The 14,237-nt window shown below is 44.6% G+C and overlaps 1 protein-coding gene across 1 annotated transcript in view; it reads right to left on the bottom strand.

Annotated features, from left to right (window-relative positions):
* DENND5B (DENN domain containing 5B) overlaps positions 1–14,237 on the bottom strand; it is a 150,126-nt gene that overhangs the window by 17,400 nt on the left and 118,489 nt on the right. The window contains exons 14-16 of the mRNA XM_025209042.1: positions 9,884–10,012; positions 5,414–5,535; positions 1,991–2,136 (exon numbers count right to left, since the gene is read on the bottom strand). Coding sequence (XP_025064827.1) covers positions 1,991–2,136; positions 5,414–5,535; positions 9,884–10,012 — 397 coding nt within the window. The remainder of the gene's footprint in view (positions 1–1,990; positions 2,137–5,413; positions 5,536–9,883; positions 10,013–14,237) is intronic.

The raw sequence follows: 14,237 nt of genomic DNA on the forward strand, positions 1-14,237 counted from the left end.
CCGCTCGGTGCTCATAACACACCCGAACGCCGCAGGGAGCAAACACACTTCTCTCTCTCTTGGGGCTCCGTCTCCGGAGGCTCCCTCTTCTCCCTTCAGCGAAAGGTGTCCGCTGACAAATCTCTCACCCGTTCCGCCCGCCTGGTGGTAAGCAATATGCGCCTCCAGCTCCATAAAACTTTTCACTTGGCGTTTGTTATCGCGCCAAGGGCAGTTTTTAACTAATTCTAGCTCTAGAGTGCTTTCTCCTGATCCCATCCTTGTCGCCATGTGTGGGCCGGGAGCGATCCGGGCCTTTTTGTGCTCCGCGCGGGCTGTGGCCAGCAGCCCGGGCACACTGGGCCGGAGAAAACAGGCGACACGCTAGAATTAGGCACGGACGCGTAATGGTTGATTCAAGATTGTTTACTTACACCGAAGATGGTCGCGGTGTAGGCTGGACAGTTTCTCAGGCACAGCTCCGCTTAAATCCTCGTTTGAGGACTCAGACAATATTCGGATCACTCCCACGGAGTTGTCGAGGCTCCGTGGATCCTTTTGCATGCAGGGAGAGGGGTACGTTGAAGGATTGTGAGCGGCGACGGGGAGAGGCTAGAGGCTGGTCAGACCTCTGTTGCCTTCTTGAAATGTGCTGGGTCCGATAGGCTCTGCAGCGCTTAGAGATCTTCACACAGTGTGAAGTCTCCTCCTCCTGATGTTCGTGGAGTCCTCCCTTGCGGGGGTTCTCCTCGGAGTTCTCCAACTTGGGCGGAAACCACCCAAGCCTTTTATATGGCTAGCAAGCAAATCGCTAGCCGCCACATGGGAATAGTTTCACGCAAGCCAATAATGGGGCTCGAATTAGAATACAAATGGCGGGAACTCTTTGCAAAGTGCATTTGTGTGCTGCAAAGAAGAAATGCACCCTGCAAAGAAAGCTACAAACGGCGGGAAAATAATTCAGTGGTGCCAAAGCGCACACAAAACAAAAATCACACCTTTGGGTTGTGACAAAGATTAGCTGACCTTGTGCTAAGTGATGGGCAACACCAGAGGGCGGGTCCCTGTACTACAGATATTACGAGCAAAGGTCCCAATCCTGCAAACATCTATGCAGGTAAGTGTCATTATGCACAGAAGAGAGAAACATCCCTAAATTCAGTGAGAACATCTAGAGGAGGATGTGGTTACAGGTTCTGTGCCTTCAATGGATGCTTGCAGAAGTGAAAAAATACCCTTAAACTCCCCCCCCAGCACTTTACTTTAAACTTGGTGTGTTCCTGTGCTGATCCCAGCACATGCCTAGAAGAGGCATCATATTAGTTGGACCTGGCTTATCTAACATCTGTACAGATCCAGCACTTTAGTGAGGTTTTTTTGGGTGCTTTTATCTAATAGCTGATTGAATCAGCTTTAGAAAAAAGCGCTAAAATGTGCTGCTGAAGTGCCTGATCTATACAGAAGCTGCAGAGTTGGGTTGAACTAACGTGGTATTTTTGGTCAAATGCAGTTTTTTCCCCCCACATCTGTCAGCAGCCTTAGACACTTCCCCTGTTGTAAAACATTTGAGAGACTAAATGCATTTACTGATACAGACAAACATGCACTAAGACTTGCAAAAAAAGGGGTCTTCTTCAGAAGGGTTTTGAGTGACCACAGGGATAGACAGGTACACTTGGTGAGGGAGATCATTCTATATAAACAGGAAGGCACAGAACAGAGCAATTAACAAGACTAGAAGACTGAACATATCTTCAACAAAACAAAGGGGAAAAAAAAAAGAGATTTACACTAAGGTGGAATTGTACAGAACTGTGAAGTCTAGATCTAGTATGGTGGGTAAAGCAGCAATACTGTTATGCTTTTTATTTTCAATGTTCAGTGATTTTTGGTATTGGGGAAAGTGTTGATAATGCTGCTGTGTAAACAATTATAACGAGTTTACCAAAATAAAGTGTTTCTTCAGAGGGATTTCTTAATACATGATTGAAAATGAAGAGGGTATACTCACCTCAAATGTCATTTCTAAGTGGTTTTTGGGAATCTGCATTACTCCAGTATCTCCTAGTTCTCCCGAAACACAAATCCATGGATTTGATGTGGTTATTGCATTGCTTAGCTTTTTGATGGGGATGATCACTGACCTGTATGGAATCACTAATATGACAAAAAAAGAAATTAAATCAAAACTTAGTTGACAATTTAATAAACGTAGTTTACAGAATAAGCCATGTGTATCTTACTGGTAGTTTCTGCTCTTGTTTAAGGCCCAGTGGCATTAAACATTAAAAAATATTTTCAAATACTTCCAATGGTGCAAGACAAAAGCTAAAAAAAAGTGCACTGACTATGGAAATAGATGCTCTCATCACACAGGAAAGATTAAGCATAACAGAATTCCAATTCCAGATAGTCACAACCTACTTATAAACAGAAAAGGAATAATTGTGGGGGGAAAAAAGACAGCAGGCAGTACAGCTATTGGGTAGTTTCAAGATAGACTAATAGCAATTGGTGCCTATAAAAATGGCTTCAAATACCAATATCTTACATCTCTGGCATTGAGAACAAGATACTCCCTGAGTACTGCATACTGAGAAAAGACCAAGGATATTTGGTCTTTCAAATATGAACAGTGTCCAGATAAGCTCTTTTCTTGTAACATTTGGAGTTGAGAATATCCCCCAAATTAAAATATGCTAATGTTTGCCAGTTTGTGCATAGCATAAATGATGGGAAAGTCAGCACATCAGAAACTACAGGAACAGACGCTTGTAACAATACCCTGAAATAGTTCTTCCAAAGTCTGAAGTCAGAAACTGAGAAAGGAAGGAACTTCCCTACATGTACGTAATCAAGTGTTTGTCATTTGCCCAGATAGCCACTAGGTGGTGATCGTGCACTGTAACAAAAACTAAAAAAGCATTTACATCACACACAAACAGTTCAAAACAATTAAGGAATGATAAGCTTTATGCCATCCCTATAATCAAAATGAGAACATAAATTTAAGTACATATTATAGCCTTATATGTCAAAGTACCAAACAAACTTGGGATACCTGGCTAAGGACATCATAGAGTTAATGCTCAGTGTGCAATGCTGAATCATAGTTTCATAGTTGGTAGGGTCGGAAGGGACCTGAGCAGATCGTCAAGTCCAACCCCCTGCCATTGCAGGAAAGAGTACTGGGGTCAAACAACCTAGCTAGGTGATTATCTAGCCTCCTTTTGAAGACTCCCAGGGTAGGAGCGAGCACCAGTGGACATTATTTAACCAGCACCACTTCAAATCTATGGGAATCTATCCTTTCCTGAATAAGAAAACAGAGTGGGTTTCCCATCTCATCTTGAACTGAACCATGTAGAATTTTGGTCCTTGTAGTACAAGACTTGTTCTCATTACATTTCACAGGCCAGCTTTTTCCCTTGGTTTGAGAAGTCATCATCTTTACTTCTGGAATAACCACCACAATACTGAACACAAAAATACTGAACACAGCTGAATGCTTTTGTTTCACAGGAGCAAGCTGCTTAGAAGTATGCCCCAGAAAACAAAGTAATAGCAAGGAAAAAAACCATGTCTCCGTGCACACTTAGATGCTGTGCTATTTTGTTAAATGATGACTCATTTTCTTAATTAAGACTTAGCAGGAGAAAAGCTGAAGGGGTTAGCCCATATTTTGAAGGTTAGGCAAAATTCATCTTATTTTATCTCTTAAATAAGTAGGGACATGAAAATGAAAAAGATTGCCAAGGTTAACCCCAACACACCAATGCTAGTGCTCTATATCATTGGAGATAAAAACCAAAAAACCAAAACAGGATTATGTCTAGGTTCTGACCTAATCTTATGCCTCAATTTATAGGAGAGTAGGAAAGAGAGAGTTCTTTCAGTCATGTCAGGAGGGATGGAAGAAGAGGAAGCAGGTACACTGACTACATATACAATACTTCATCCGTCAAAAGGTTTTGCTGACAGGTCCTAAGGAGTCGCAACTGTTTCCCAAGCAATTGACAGACATGAAAAAACACAAAACAGAACGGCGCTTGATGGAAGAAGAAGCACATCAGTTTAACCCAGTTCCCCAGTGCCTGTACGGACTGGGCACTTCAGCAGGGCTTTTTGGCACTTCTATCTAAATCTGATTCAATCAGCTATTAGATAAAAATGCCAAAAGCCCCACTGAAGTTCATGATCTATACAGACATTGGGCAGCTGGGTCAAACTAACACAGTACCTCTTCTGGGCATGCACTGTGCTTGGCACAGGGGAATGCTGAGCTGAAAGTAAAGCACTGGGTTTTTTTGCTTGTTTGTTTTTCCATATCTGTAAGCAATCCCAGTGGCCAAACAAATGGTGACCGTGATGTATACATAATAGAAAAAATGTGGAAATATTGGTATTACAGAGCAGAGGTTCCCAACCACTGGGCCACAGTGGGTTGGATGCGGGGTAGTGGCATGAGCCATCTGCTACGAGCCCCGTCTGTACACCTGGGCGAGCTGCTTCTGGGGTCACAGCTGAGCTTCCAGGGTTAAAGCCAGGCAGCGGGGAAGCCCCAGGAGGGAGACAGCCAGCTGCGTGTGCCTAGTCCCACTTCTGCCGGGCCATGGTAAAAAAACAGGTTGGGAACCACTGTTACAGAGGACTGGGAAGGGAAGAGGAATGGAGAACTATATAATCCTGAGAGATAAAACCTGTACTAGAATGGTCAAGGATCAGAACATTCTTTGAACACTGCTCTCCTCCAGTATCTGATTCTCTTATCCCAAGCACTGTCATTTGTCCCCGCATTTTGTGAGGGACAAAAGCAGCAGCTAGAGCTACTGATCTCAGTAGCCGTGACTGGGTTCTTATCAGGCAGCCTGCAGCCATATTGACCATCAGGCAAGATAGTGTCCTGGGATCACTCCTCTATCACCATAGGGACTAGAAGGGGTCTCTGGGCCAATCACTGACTTCAGTCCCCTGTAGTTCATTTACCAAACTATCATTTACCAAGAGAATCCTTAGAGAAAATTGCCACTTTAAACCCTCACCCACAATGACTCGGAACAATATCTGCAACACCACAAGTACCATATGACATTCCCCAGGTATAAACCAGGGAAATGAGGGCACTGTCAATGCCAGCCAGTGCAATGTCTACGTGTGCACTGTTGTGCATGAACAAACTCTGCAGCAGGGCAGTACTTGTATTTTACAAGACTACTTTGCTGTGGAGTTTATTAGGTTTCGTGTGCCCAGGCACCAAGATGTTTACTGTGCAGTAGACATTTCATTTAGATGTGTCCAGTGTGACCCTAACCAGGACAGCAAGACCATCTAGGCAGGGACCTCTGGGTTTCTAGTACTGGCAGGAGAAATATTTCCATGAAAACATTTAGCTTTTTTTACTAAAGAAAAAAAAAAGTTTTATTCTCCAACTCACTGATTGTGGTGAATACACTTGTGAAGCAGAAGTAATCCACAGCATTGAGTGAAAGCAGGTGATACAAGAACTGTTCTCGTTCTTCTTCACAGCGCAGGAAAGCATAACGCTTGTAAAGTTTCCTAAAAGAAATGGAGATATTGCTGCTCTTGAAAAAAACGCCTTCTTAAAAACAGTTAAAATTGCAAATCCCAGAACATGAAATTAAGGGCCAACTTGCACAGAAGGATAATGGCCAGATTTTCAGTTGCACAAATTGGCAAACCTCCACTGAAATGACACCAATTTATGACTAGTAAATTTATGACTAGCCTAAGTGTGACTAGTACCACAAGAGCTTTCCTTTCTGCACTGGTTGAGTGATCTCATGCATGTTAAGTCTGACACAGGAACATTTGCAAATGCATTCAGGAAATCCATCTCCAGTCAGGAGCAGTGCTGTGCCAAATGGGTATGATGGACCTTGGCCCCTGTTCAGCATATAACTAGGAAACAAACTACCTCAGGTACTTGGCAGCTGTCTACCATGAGCTCACCATGAGGTACCTGATTTACTTTGCTTTTGAGGTGGATTTTGCAGACCCGTGTTGAGCCCTGTGCAGCCATAATGTGGCTGCTATCATTATCCAAGTTAGCCAGCATAAAGCTATGTTGGGTATGTCCACAGTATAATGCCGCACACTCATAACTTTAAGACTGCCAGCATTGGTGAACTGGAACTAATGGCTGCCTATACGTGTGCTGGTTTGCGTTCCAATTAGAACATGTCAGAGCAGACTTGATTAATCGAGTCTCCTCCATGCTCTAATCAGAACACTCCAGTGTGGCCACACCACCATGTGTATAAGCCAGGGGCAGGCAATTATTTTGGGCAGAGGGCCACTACTGAGTTTTGGCAAGCCATCGAGGGCTGCAAAACAGGCAGTCAGGAGCAGATAAAAATTAATTTTCTAAATTTTTTAGGGGCCCTGTGGAATGGCCTGGCGAGCCTCATCTGGCCCACAGGCCACACTTTGCCCGCCCCTGGTATAAGCCCCTGTACATTTAAAAATGGCTGCTGGGGTGCTTTATCCAAACCTAGGTTTAGTTAGGATTAGTTAAAGCACTCGCAAGACATTTTTAAACTCGTGGGGGCTGACTACACATTATGGTGAGGCATTTTAATTAGAGCGGCTGTCTGGGAACTGCTCTAATTAAAGTGTCCACTCACCCCAAGCATGTGTATAGGCAGCCAATGTTACTGGAAGAGCACAGCCACCCCACCCAAACCCCTCATCCTTCAGGCTCTCCCCAAGCCCCTCCTTTCTGGAGTGCAGTGCATCTAGGTTAGGGACAGACATTACACATAACTGGTTTAAGTGATCAGAAACTGGTTTAAACCTGGAACAGAACAGATGTTCAGTGCACATAAACCAGTTTGAAAATGGCTGAAACCGGTTTGAGATAAACCTGGTTGAATGGAATATCAGACTTAACTGATTTGGCTCAAATCAGTTTAAGCAATGTCTGTCCCAGACCCCTTGCTGGTTTAAGAAAAACCAGGCTCCCCCAGCATCCCGGCATGGTCTCTGGGCTGGGTGAGGTTCTCTGCTCCACAGCAGGGCTGGCCCCTCCCTTCTGCTCCCTAGTTGCAGCTCCCGCAGAGACTGTAGGCACAGCAGGCTCTGCCTGGCTTCCCCCTGCCCTACCCTTCCTTGCTGCTGAAGCAAGGATCCACACCCCCCATCTCCCACAGCATATACCGCAGCCCCATGGACCCTAGGCATGTGGCATGCTGGCTAATGCTGAGAGGTATCTGTATGTGTGTGTCTCCAATTTCACTGGAATAGGCAGACAGTACAGTGACCGCTTAGGGTTTTTTGGAGCTAATCAACAGGTCAGCTGGTAAGTTGTTTAAGAAGAGTTGAACTAAATGAGAGTGGCTATTGTTTTGCTGATGGGGTGATAAACACTGTTATCAGCTCCCTGCTGGCTCTCTTGCTTGTCAGTTTGCTGCAGACAGTATAAAGAAGCCGGGGGGGGGGGAATATTGAAAAGCTCCATATCATCAACAGATGCATGCGCTGCACATCCCCCTTTGCCTCAGTGTGCTAGTAGGGGTCTGAGGTCTGGTAACACTCCTGCCCCTTGAGCAGCCAGTGGGGAAAAGCTGGGGATGTGCAGGCAGACCTCCCAAATCAGAAGTCCTGCCAGGGCCTGGCCACGTGCCCCCCATTCAGCACTCTGGAAGGGAAGGGAGGGCTGCTCGAGTGTCACCCCGCCCCCCAGCTTCTATCCTGAGCCACTGCAGGCATGTGCCTGAATTTCCTCAGTCCAGAGAGAATGTCTGTCCAGTTACAAACCAGTTCAGCCTAGCCAGGTTAGACTAACCTGCAAAGAATGAATCAATTCAGGCTCAGGCTTTTTGAATGTCTGTCCCTAGTCCTACTGTCCAAAGCCTCTTCTCAGTCCAAACTCTGACTGAAGAGCCCAATTAGGAAACATCATGTAGTGCTGCCTGGCTGACACTTCAGTCTTTTAATTTTTGAGGTATCTGGTACAGCAGACAGAATCAACAGAATCTCAATGAAGAATGTTCAACAGTAGCCTGACTCAGCCCAAAATACTGTGAAAGCTGAGGGTACAGACACACCTAACACATAGTTTAAATGCAGTTTAAACCTGAAATGGACTGACATACAAGCCTGTCAAACTGGTTTATTGCTGCCTGGAATGGTCCAAAAGTGTACCTGAAAAATCAAGTACTCTTTTGAATCAGTTCATTGTGAACTTGGTAAATGTTACTGGTGGACATAAAGGGCATCTTTACATGTGGTCTGGGGGGCGGTATGTGTGTGTGGGAATAGGTTGGGGGGGGTGTGCTTTAATTACAGTGGCTGCAAGAGCTGCTCTAATAAAAGTGCCTGCCATGTCTCATGTATTCAGTGTCCTGTGCTTCAAATGGTGGCAGGGGCATTTTAACTAAAGCCTGTTTGATGACCTTTAGTTAAAGCGCCTCTGCTGCCATTTTGAAGGGACACTGAATATATGAGTCGCAGAGGTTGCTGAAGCATGCTAATTAGCATGCACCAGCAGACTTGATTCAGTCTGCTCCAACATGGTCTAATTAGAATTAGACTTGATTAACTGAGTCTGCTCTGACGCGCTGTAATTACAGCGTGTCAGAGCAGCATCCCTGCATGTCTACAGGCATGGAAGTGGTCAGTTGTCCAGACATCCGACATTGCATTGCTGCTTACCCTTCCACAGCCCTGCTGTAACTGGCCACCCTGGTACACAACCAAAACTCTAGTGTGTCTTCACACATGCTCTGGGGTGGAGGTGGGGGCACTTGAATTAGAGCATCTCTTGGAAGCTGCTCTAATTGAAGTGCCACCAAGTCTCGTGTATTCAGCATCCCACACTTCAAAATGGTGGCAGGGGTGCTTAAGGTAAAGCACCTCTGCCACCATTTTGAAGCATGGGGATGCTGAATGCACACTCCAGTAGATTCAAAGAACTGCATCTGCTCCAACATGATCTAATTAGAATGCACTGGAGCAGGTATCAGGCATGTGTATAGGTGCCCCTAGCGCCCACTTTACCTGGACTGTTAGGGCACTGTACACATAGACACCTCTAACCTGTGACAACTGTGAATCGGTTCCCAATCCACTGACTTTTGGGAACAGTTCAATTGTTACGTGTATCCACACCCTAAAACACTATCTCCCTGTTAGGCTCTAACTGGTCCCTAAACTGGATGTAAAGGCAAAACACTCTTCAGAAATTTCAGGGTAGAAACAGACGCTGTCTTTTGTTGCCTTTGTACAATGTTTATGGCAGCACAAAGGCCAAGCAGACAGATACCCATAACCCTTGTTGCACCAGAAATGCCCCAAATTTGTGGCTGTGTCAATGGTGGAATCATTTAGTGCTGCTATTTAGCAGTGGAGATCTGTTTACTTTATGGCATGAAAATGCCAGCAGCCCAGGGCAGGTGCTCCAGGGGCATGAGAGGCCTGATCCTCCACACCTGAGGAATTCCCACATAGACTTGGGCCCATCAAGGCCTAGGAGCCCCTTCTCAGCTTTTCCCGCTTATTAAAACATTTCACCAGGATCTCCGAGGCATGTCTCAGTAAGCAGGGAAAATTAAGGCTTCCGTACTTAATGGGTTGTGCCCCAGAGATCCTGCAATGTGGAAAGAAAAGGCTGGGTAGGGCTTGAGGGGCAAAATTCTGTGCAGGAATTCCCAGGGAACAGAAGACCAGGCTCCTCGAGCCCCAGAAGAACACATAGCACATTATGGCACAGAATCAACAGGCAGGACAACAAATGATGCATTTTGCCCAATGAAGCAGGTCAGCTGTGCTGGGACATCCTGGTGCAGCTGATCTGCTTTGTTTGGTGATGTTTATGTCTAGTTCACAGGGCACTCTTACAGCACACATCAGAACACAGGGAAAACAGAATAACAATTACTCTTACTTAGCAAGTGGCTGGTTAGAAAGCAGCTGCTTAAGATGCTGGGACAAAAGCTTCTTTTCGAGTGACAATCTTATCCAGGCTCGAGCTCGACCTACATCAGTCTTTATTTCACTCATGTTCTGAATATGCCTGGAATGAGGGGAAAAAAAGTTGCAAAATCCTTCACATTTAAAATGACTGAGCCCAGTACAAGGTAACAATTACATCTGAAAATATCTCCTGAAACTGAAACTGGTTGTGAGATATGCAAAAACATTCTGCCCCCTAAAATTAGAGACTTCTTGCCAGAACCAAGTAAAAACAGTTTCCATGATTTCTAGCAAACATGAAAAACTGTTTCAAAATGTTTCTTTAAAAGCTGCTGCAGACATGAGTCCAAACCCTGACATACTATACATACATGTGTGCGCGCACACACACACACACACACACACACACACACACACACACACACACACACCCACCCACCCCCCCCCGATTTAAAAAATATATTATGGAGTCTACAGTAGAGTCTTACAAAATAATTGAAAAAAATTGTGGATTGGCTGTCTACATTGACCAGAGGTAGAATGGCAGCACTTTGCTTTAAATAAGTCAGTGTAAAGGATAGTAAAAATGTTGTAGAGGTTCCTCAAATTGATGTATTCTGAAAACAAGTCTAAATGTATAGAATATTTAAACTGTCAGTGTCACAAACATTCCCCGTGTTTTATCACTGATGAAGATAACAGTGGACTATTTAAGAAAAAAAAAAAAAAAAGATGTTTAATCCAGACAATGAATGATTTGTGTGGCGGCAAGGTGCTTCCACAGGCTCCTGAAGGGGAAAGGGTAATCCCCACGGGCCCCAAACACTGGAAACAGACCCCTGGCGGGGATAACTTACCTCCCGCCAGGCAGCCAGAGCAGGAGTTGGGACCGCAGCCTCAGTCGCCTGAACTGGCTTTACGCCGGCTGTTTAATCAGCTGTTTCCCATGAGGGGAACAGCTGGACCAATCTAGGCGGCCGTACCAGCCGCTGCAGGAAAGTTTAAAAGCTCCGCCAGAACCAGGGTGGGGAGTAAGCCAGGGAGAGAGAGCGCTGGTGGGCAGCACGCTAGATGTGCTGAGGCTCTGGCGTGGGAGAGGAGCGGCACATCCTGCATGGCACCCACAGGCAGCGCAGGGGAAACCTTTGAGCCCCTGCAGGAGGCAGAGGCGGGGAAGCCCTCAAGCTCCCTGCTGAAGACAAGCCAAAGGAAGCATTTAAGCTCCCTGTAGGGAGCAGGGCAGAGGAGGCATTTGAGCCCCCTAGAGGAGGCTGGGGTAAAGGAGGCAGCTCCACAGCCTTCTCCTCCTCAGGGGAATATTTCTTCGAAAGAAAAAAAAACAAAAAAAGGGAAAATCAAAGTGATTAGAAAAGACAGGCCGTGCTTTGAGGCCGGAGGGATGAGAGCCAGCTGAGTCCACTCAGACGTGGGACCCCACCCGAAGCATGCTGCGGGCAACCTCGCAGGGCTGAAATCACCATTATATGGACACCCATCCGGTTGGTGAGTGGATGGGGTGTAGGGCTGGTGGAGCCCCGTGGAACATCGCACCAAGCAATCGTGAGTACTGCCGTTTGTTGGGAGGCACTCCCAGGAAGATCTCCACTGAACCCCCCCCTCTCTTGATAGTTTAACATCAAAGTCATGGCAGGAGAGTTGAGGGGAGGGGCTACGCACCTGACAGGCCGTGCAACACGTAAGGCCCCCAGAGATCACAATTTGACATATTCCAGAAACACTTCACACCTGCCTCCATTTTATCTATGCTACTACACAGACTACCTGAGTAGTAAACAATGTCAGGAGACTGTTATAACAACAGAGTCAGTGTAGCAAAACCATTTAACAGTGCAGAGGGTAATCTCAAATGAAAGATTATTTTTTGCTATTTTCTAGTTGGTCTAATAAAAGGTATCACCTCTGGACCAAGAGTTTTAGAGTTCTGTATTCCTAGTTTTCTATCAAAGGCAGACATTTATTCTAATACCCCTTTATACCTCCAAAGAGATGTTAATGGCCTTATAAAACTGGTCACCAAACCTATAATGTTTTCTCTCTGTAGAAAGCAGAACTAGTTTGAAGAGCTTTTGTAAAATAAATCTTCCCAAGTTCCCAACTGGAAAGACTGCCAAGGCTGCAAGTTCTGCAACACAAACAGCTTTAGAAGACTACCAGGGCAAAATTGAGATTGTTTCAATCTTTGCAGGCTTTAGTGAGAGGATGGGGAGCAGGGGAATGAATAATGACTAAGTGTGGGAAGATGGGGCTGCAAACTTAATTTTTACTCAGTCTGCCTGTTCAGTGAACAGGCAATTCACAGCATTTCACCCTTTTGTATTAGGTTCCGAGCTTCAGCAGCTGTGACTGAAGTGATCTGTGTTAACACCTACTTTCTAAACTCACACATCAGTCTTCAAAGCCCAACAAAACATGAGGAAATATGACAATGTTTGCTCCATAAAACCATTCAATGAACTCATGTGGTGATGGCTGTTTATACTGACTAGGATCACAGATTACTTTCACTGTGCTTCCTGTCTAGCAGGTGTGTCCACTAGTGTAACCAGTCCAACTACTACCACTTGGACTGTAACCTCCTCAAGGAAAAAGCTGTTTTGTAGATTGTTTAGCACAAAGTAGCTTTTTGAGTACTCAGCTTCTGCAGTATAAATGGTAACGTTATGCTGGTATTTGCTAAATGTGATAGGTTTTAAAAGAAGCTTTCTTCACAGATCATAAAATGGCATATGGACAGGTCTCAGACAAACTGAGTTGGGGGTACTAAGTCTTGATAAATTATATGAAAACCCTGTAATCTGAAGAGTCACACTATTACCACATCTACAGCTTCCCTCTTAAGGAGTGACTCAGACTAGTTAAATCACTACAAAGGCCCTTGCAAGGCATTCATTGAAGCAACCCTTTTTCCTTGGTTCAGATACAATTGGGCATGTGATCAGAAGTCCTTGAGAAATAGGATGCACACATTACTCACTCACATCATGTTGAGATGCTCTCTGCAGACACTTAGTCTTTTGAGATGAGAAGATCAAAGCATAGAATTGCTTTTTTTTCTCCCACAGTGCTCAGCTTAAATTACATCTAATATGAAGCACTAAGTTGAGCATATTCTTTCCCCAAGAGTAAATTCAAATACAGATGGTCCCAAATCTTAATTTATGCACCCTTTGAACATCATAGCTGCCTGGTTCTGGTACAAAGACAAATCTTTGCTCGCTCAGTGATTTGCACAAATTGCATACCTGAAAAATATTAAGCTTACTTAAACTATAAGAAGCGGCAATAATGAATAACATGGTTAGCAAAGGCAAACTTATAAGTAAAATTGATCATGGACTCTGCTACCAATACAGTATTGCCAACTCTCATAATTTTTGGCATTATTCTTAAAGCCTATGCTTCAGGAATGTGAAAAACTTAGTTTTTTCTTTTTTTCATTTATATAGATGGGCAGGGGCATGAAAGGCCTGATCCTATGCATCCTGCTCCAGGGGCATGAGAGGCCTGAACCTGCGCACCTGAGGAATTGCCACATATATCTATATATGTGGCAATTCCTCAGGTATATCTATATATGTGGCAATTCCTCAGGTACCTAGGTTCAGGCCTCTCATGCCCCTGGAGCACCCGCCCTGGGCTGCTAGCATCTTCATGCCATAAAGTAAACAGATCTCCACCGCTAAATAGCAGCACAAATGAATAATATATATATAAATGAAAGAAAGAAAGAGCTAAGTTTTTCACATTCCTGGAGTGTAGACTTTCAGAACAACACCAGAAATCATGAGTTTGCAACACTGAATTTATTTAATTTGCAGTTGTGGGTATCAAAATAACTCTTGCAGCTTATTTAATCACTACTAAAAGTAGGGGTGTCTCGCCATAACTGCATCACACAAAACCTGTCACAGCACCAAACAGAAGTTTGGCCAGCCAGAAGTTGGAAGTGGATGCAAATCCTCCCAGTAATATTTAAGAAATATGTATTTTTCCTACTTCACCGTGCCCAAGTGCTGCCACTAGAAAAGCAACCGGCAGTAGTAGTACTGCCTATATCCCTTTTCCCAAATAATACAGATTCCCTTTGTGCTAGATGCCATCACATGCTTTGCCATCATATGCTTAGATAGTTCTCTACATATGTGACAATATATGGACAACATTAACTATTTCCTGGCTGCAGCAGGCTTTATGGGCTGCAGTTGACCCCCTTAGCTCTGTCTTGCTACACCTGTACAAGATGTCAGGTTTGAAAGGAATTATTAAAGAGGAAAAAGCACCCACCAGTTGGGAGCGAGTGGAAA

Source organism: Alligator sinensis, unplaced genomic scaffold (assembly GCF_000455745.1).
Source record: "Alligator sinensis unplaced genomic scaffold, ASM45574v1 scaffold659_1, whole genome shotgun sequence".
In the NCBI taxonomy this organism is placed as follows: domain Eukaryota; kingdom Metazoa; phylum Chordata; order Crocodylia; family Alligatoridae; genus Alligator; species Alligator sinensis.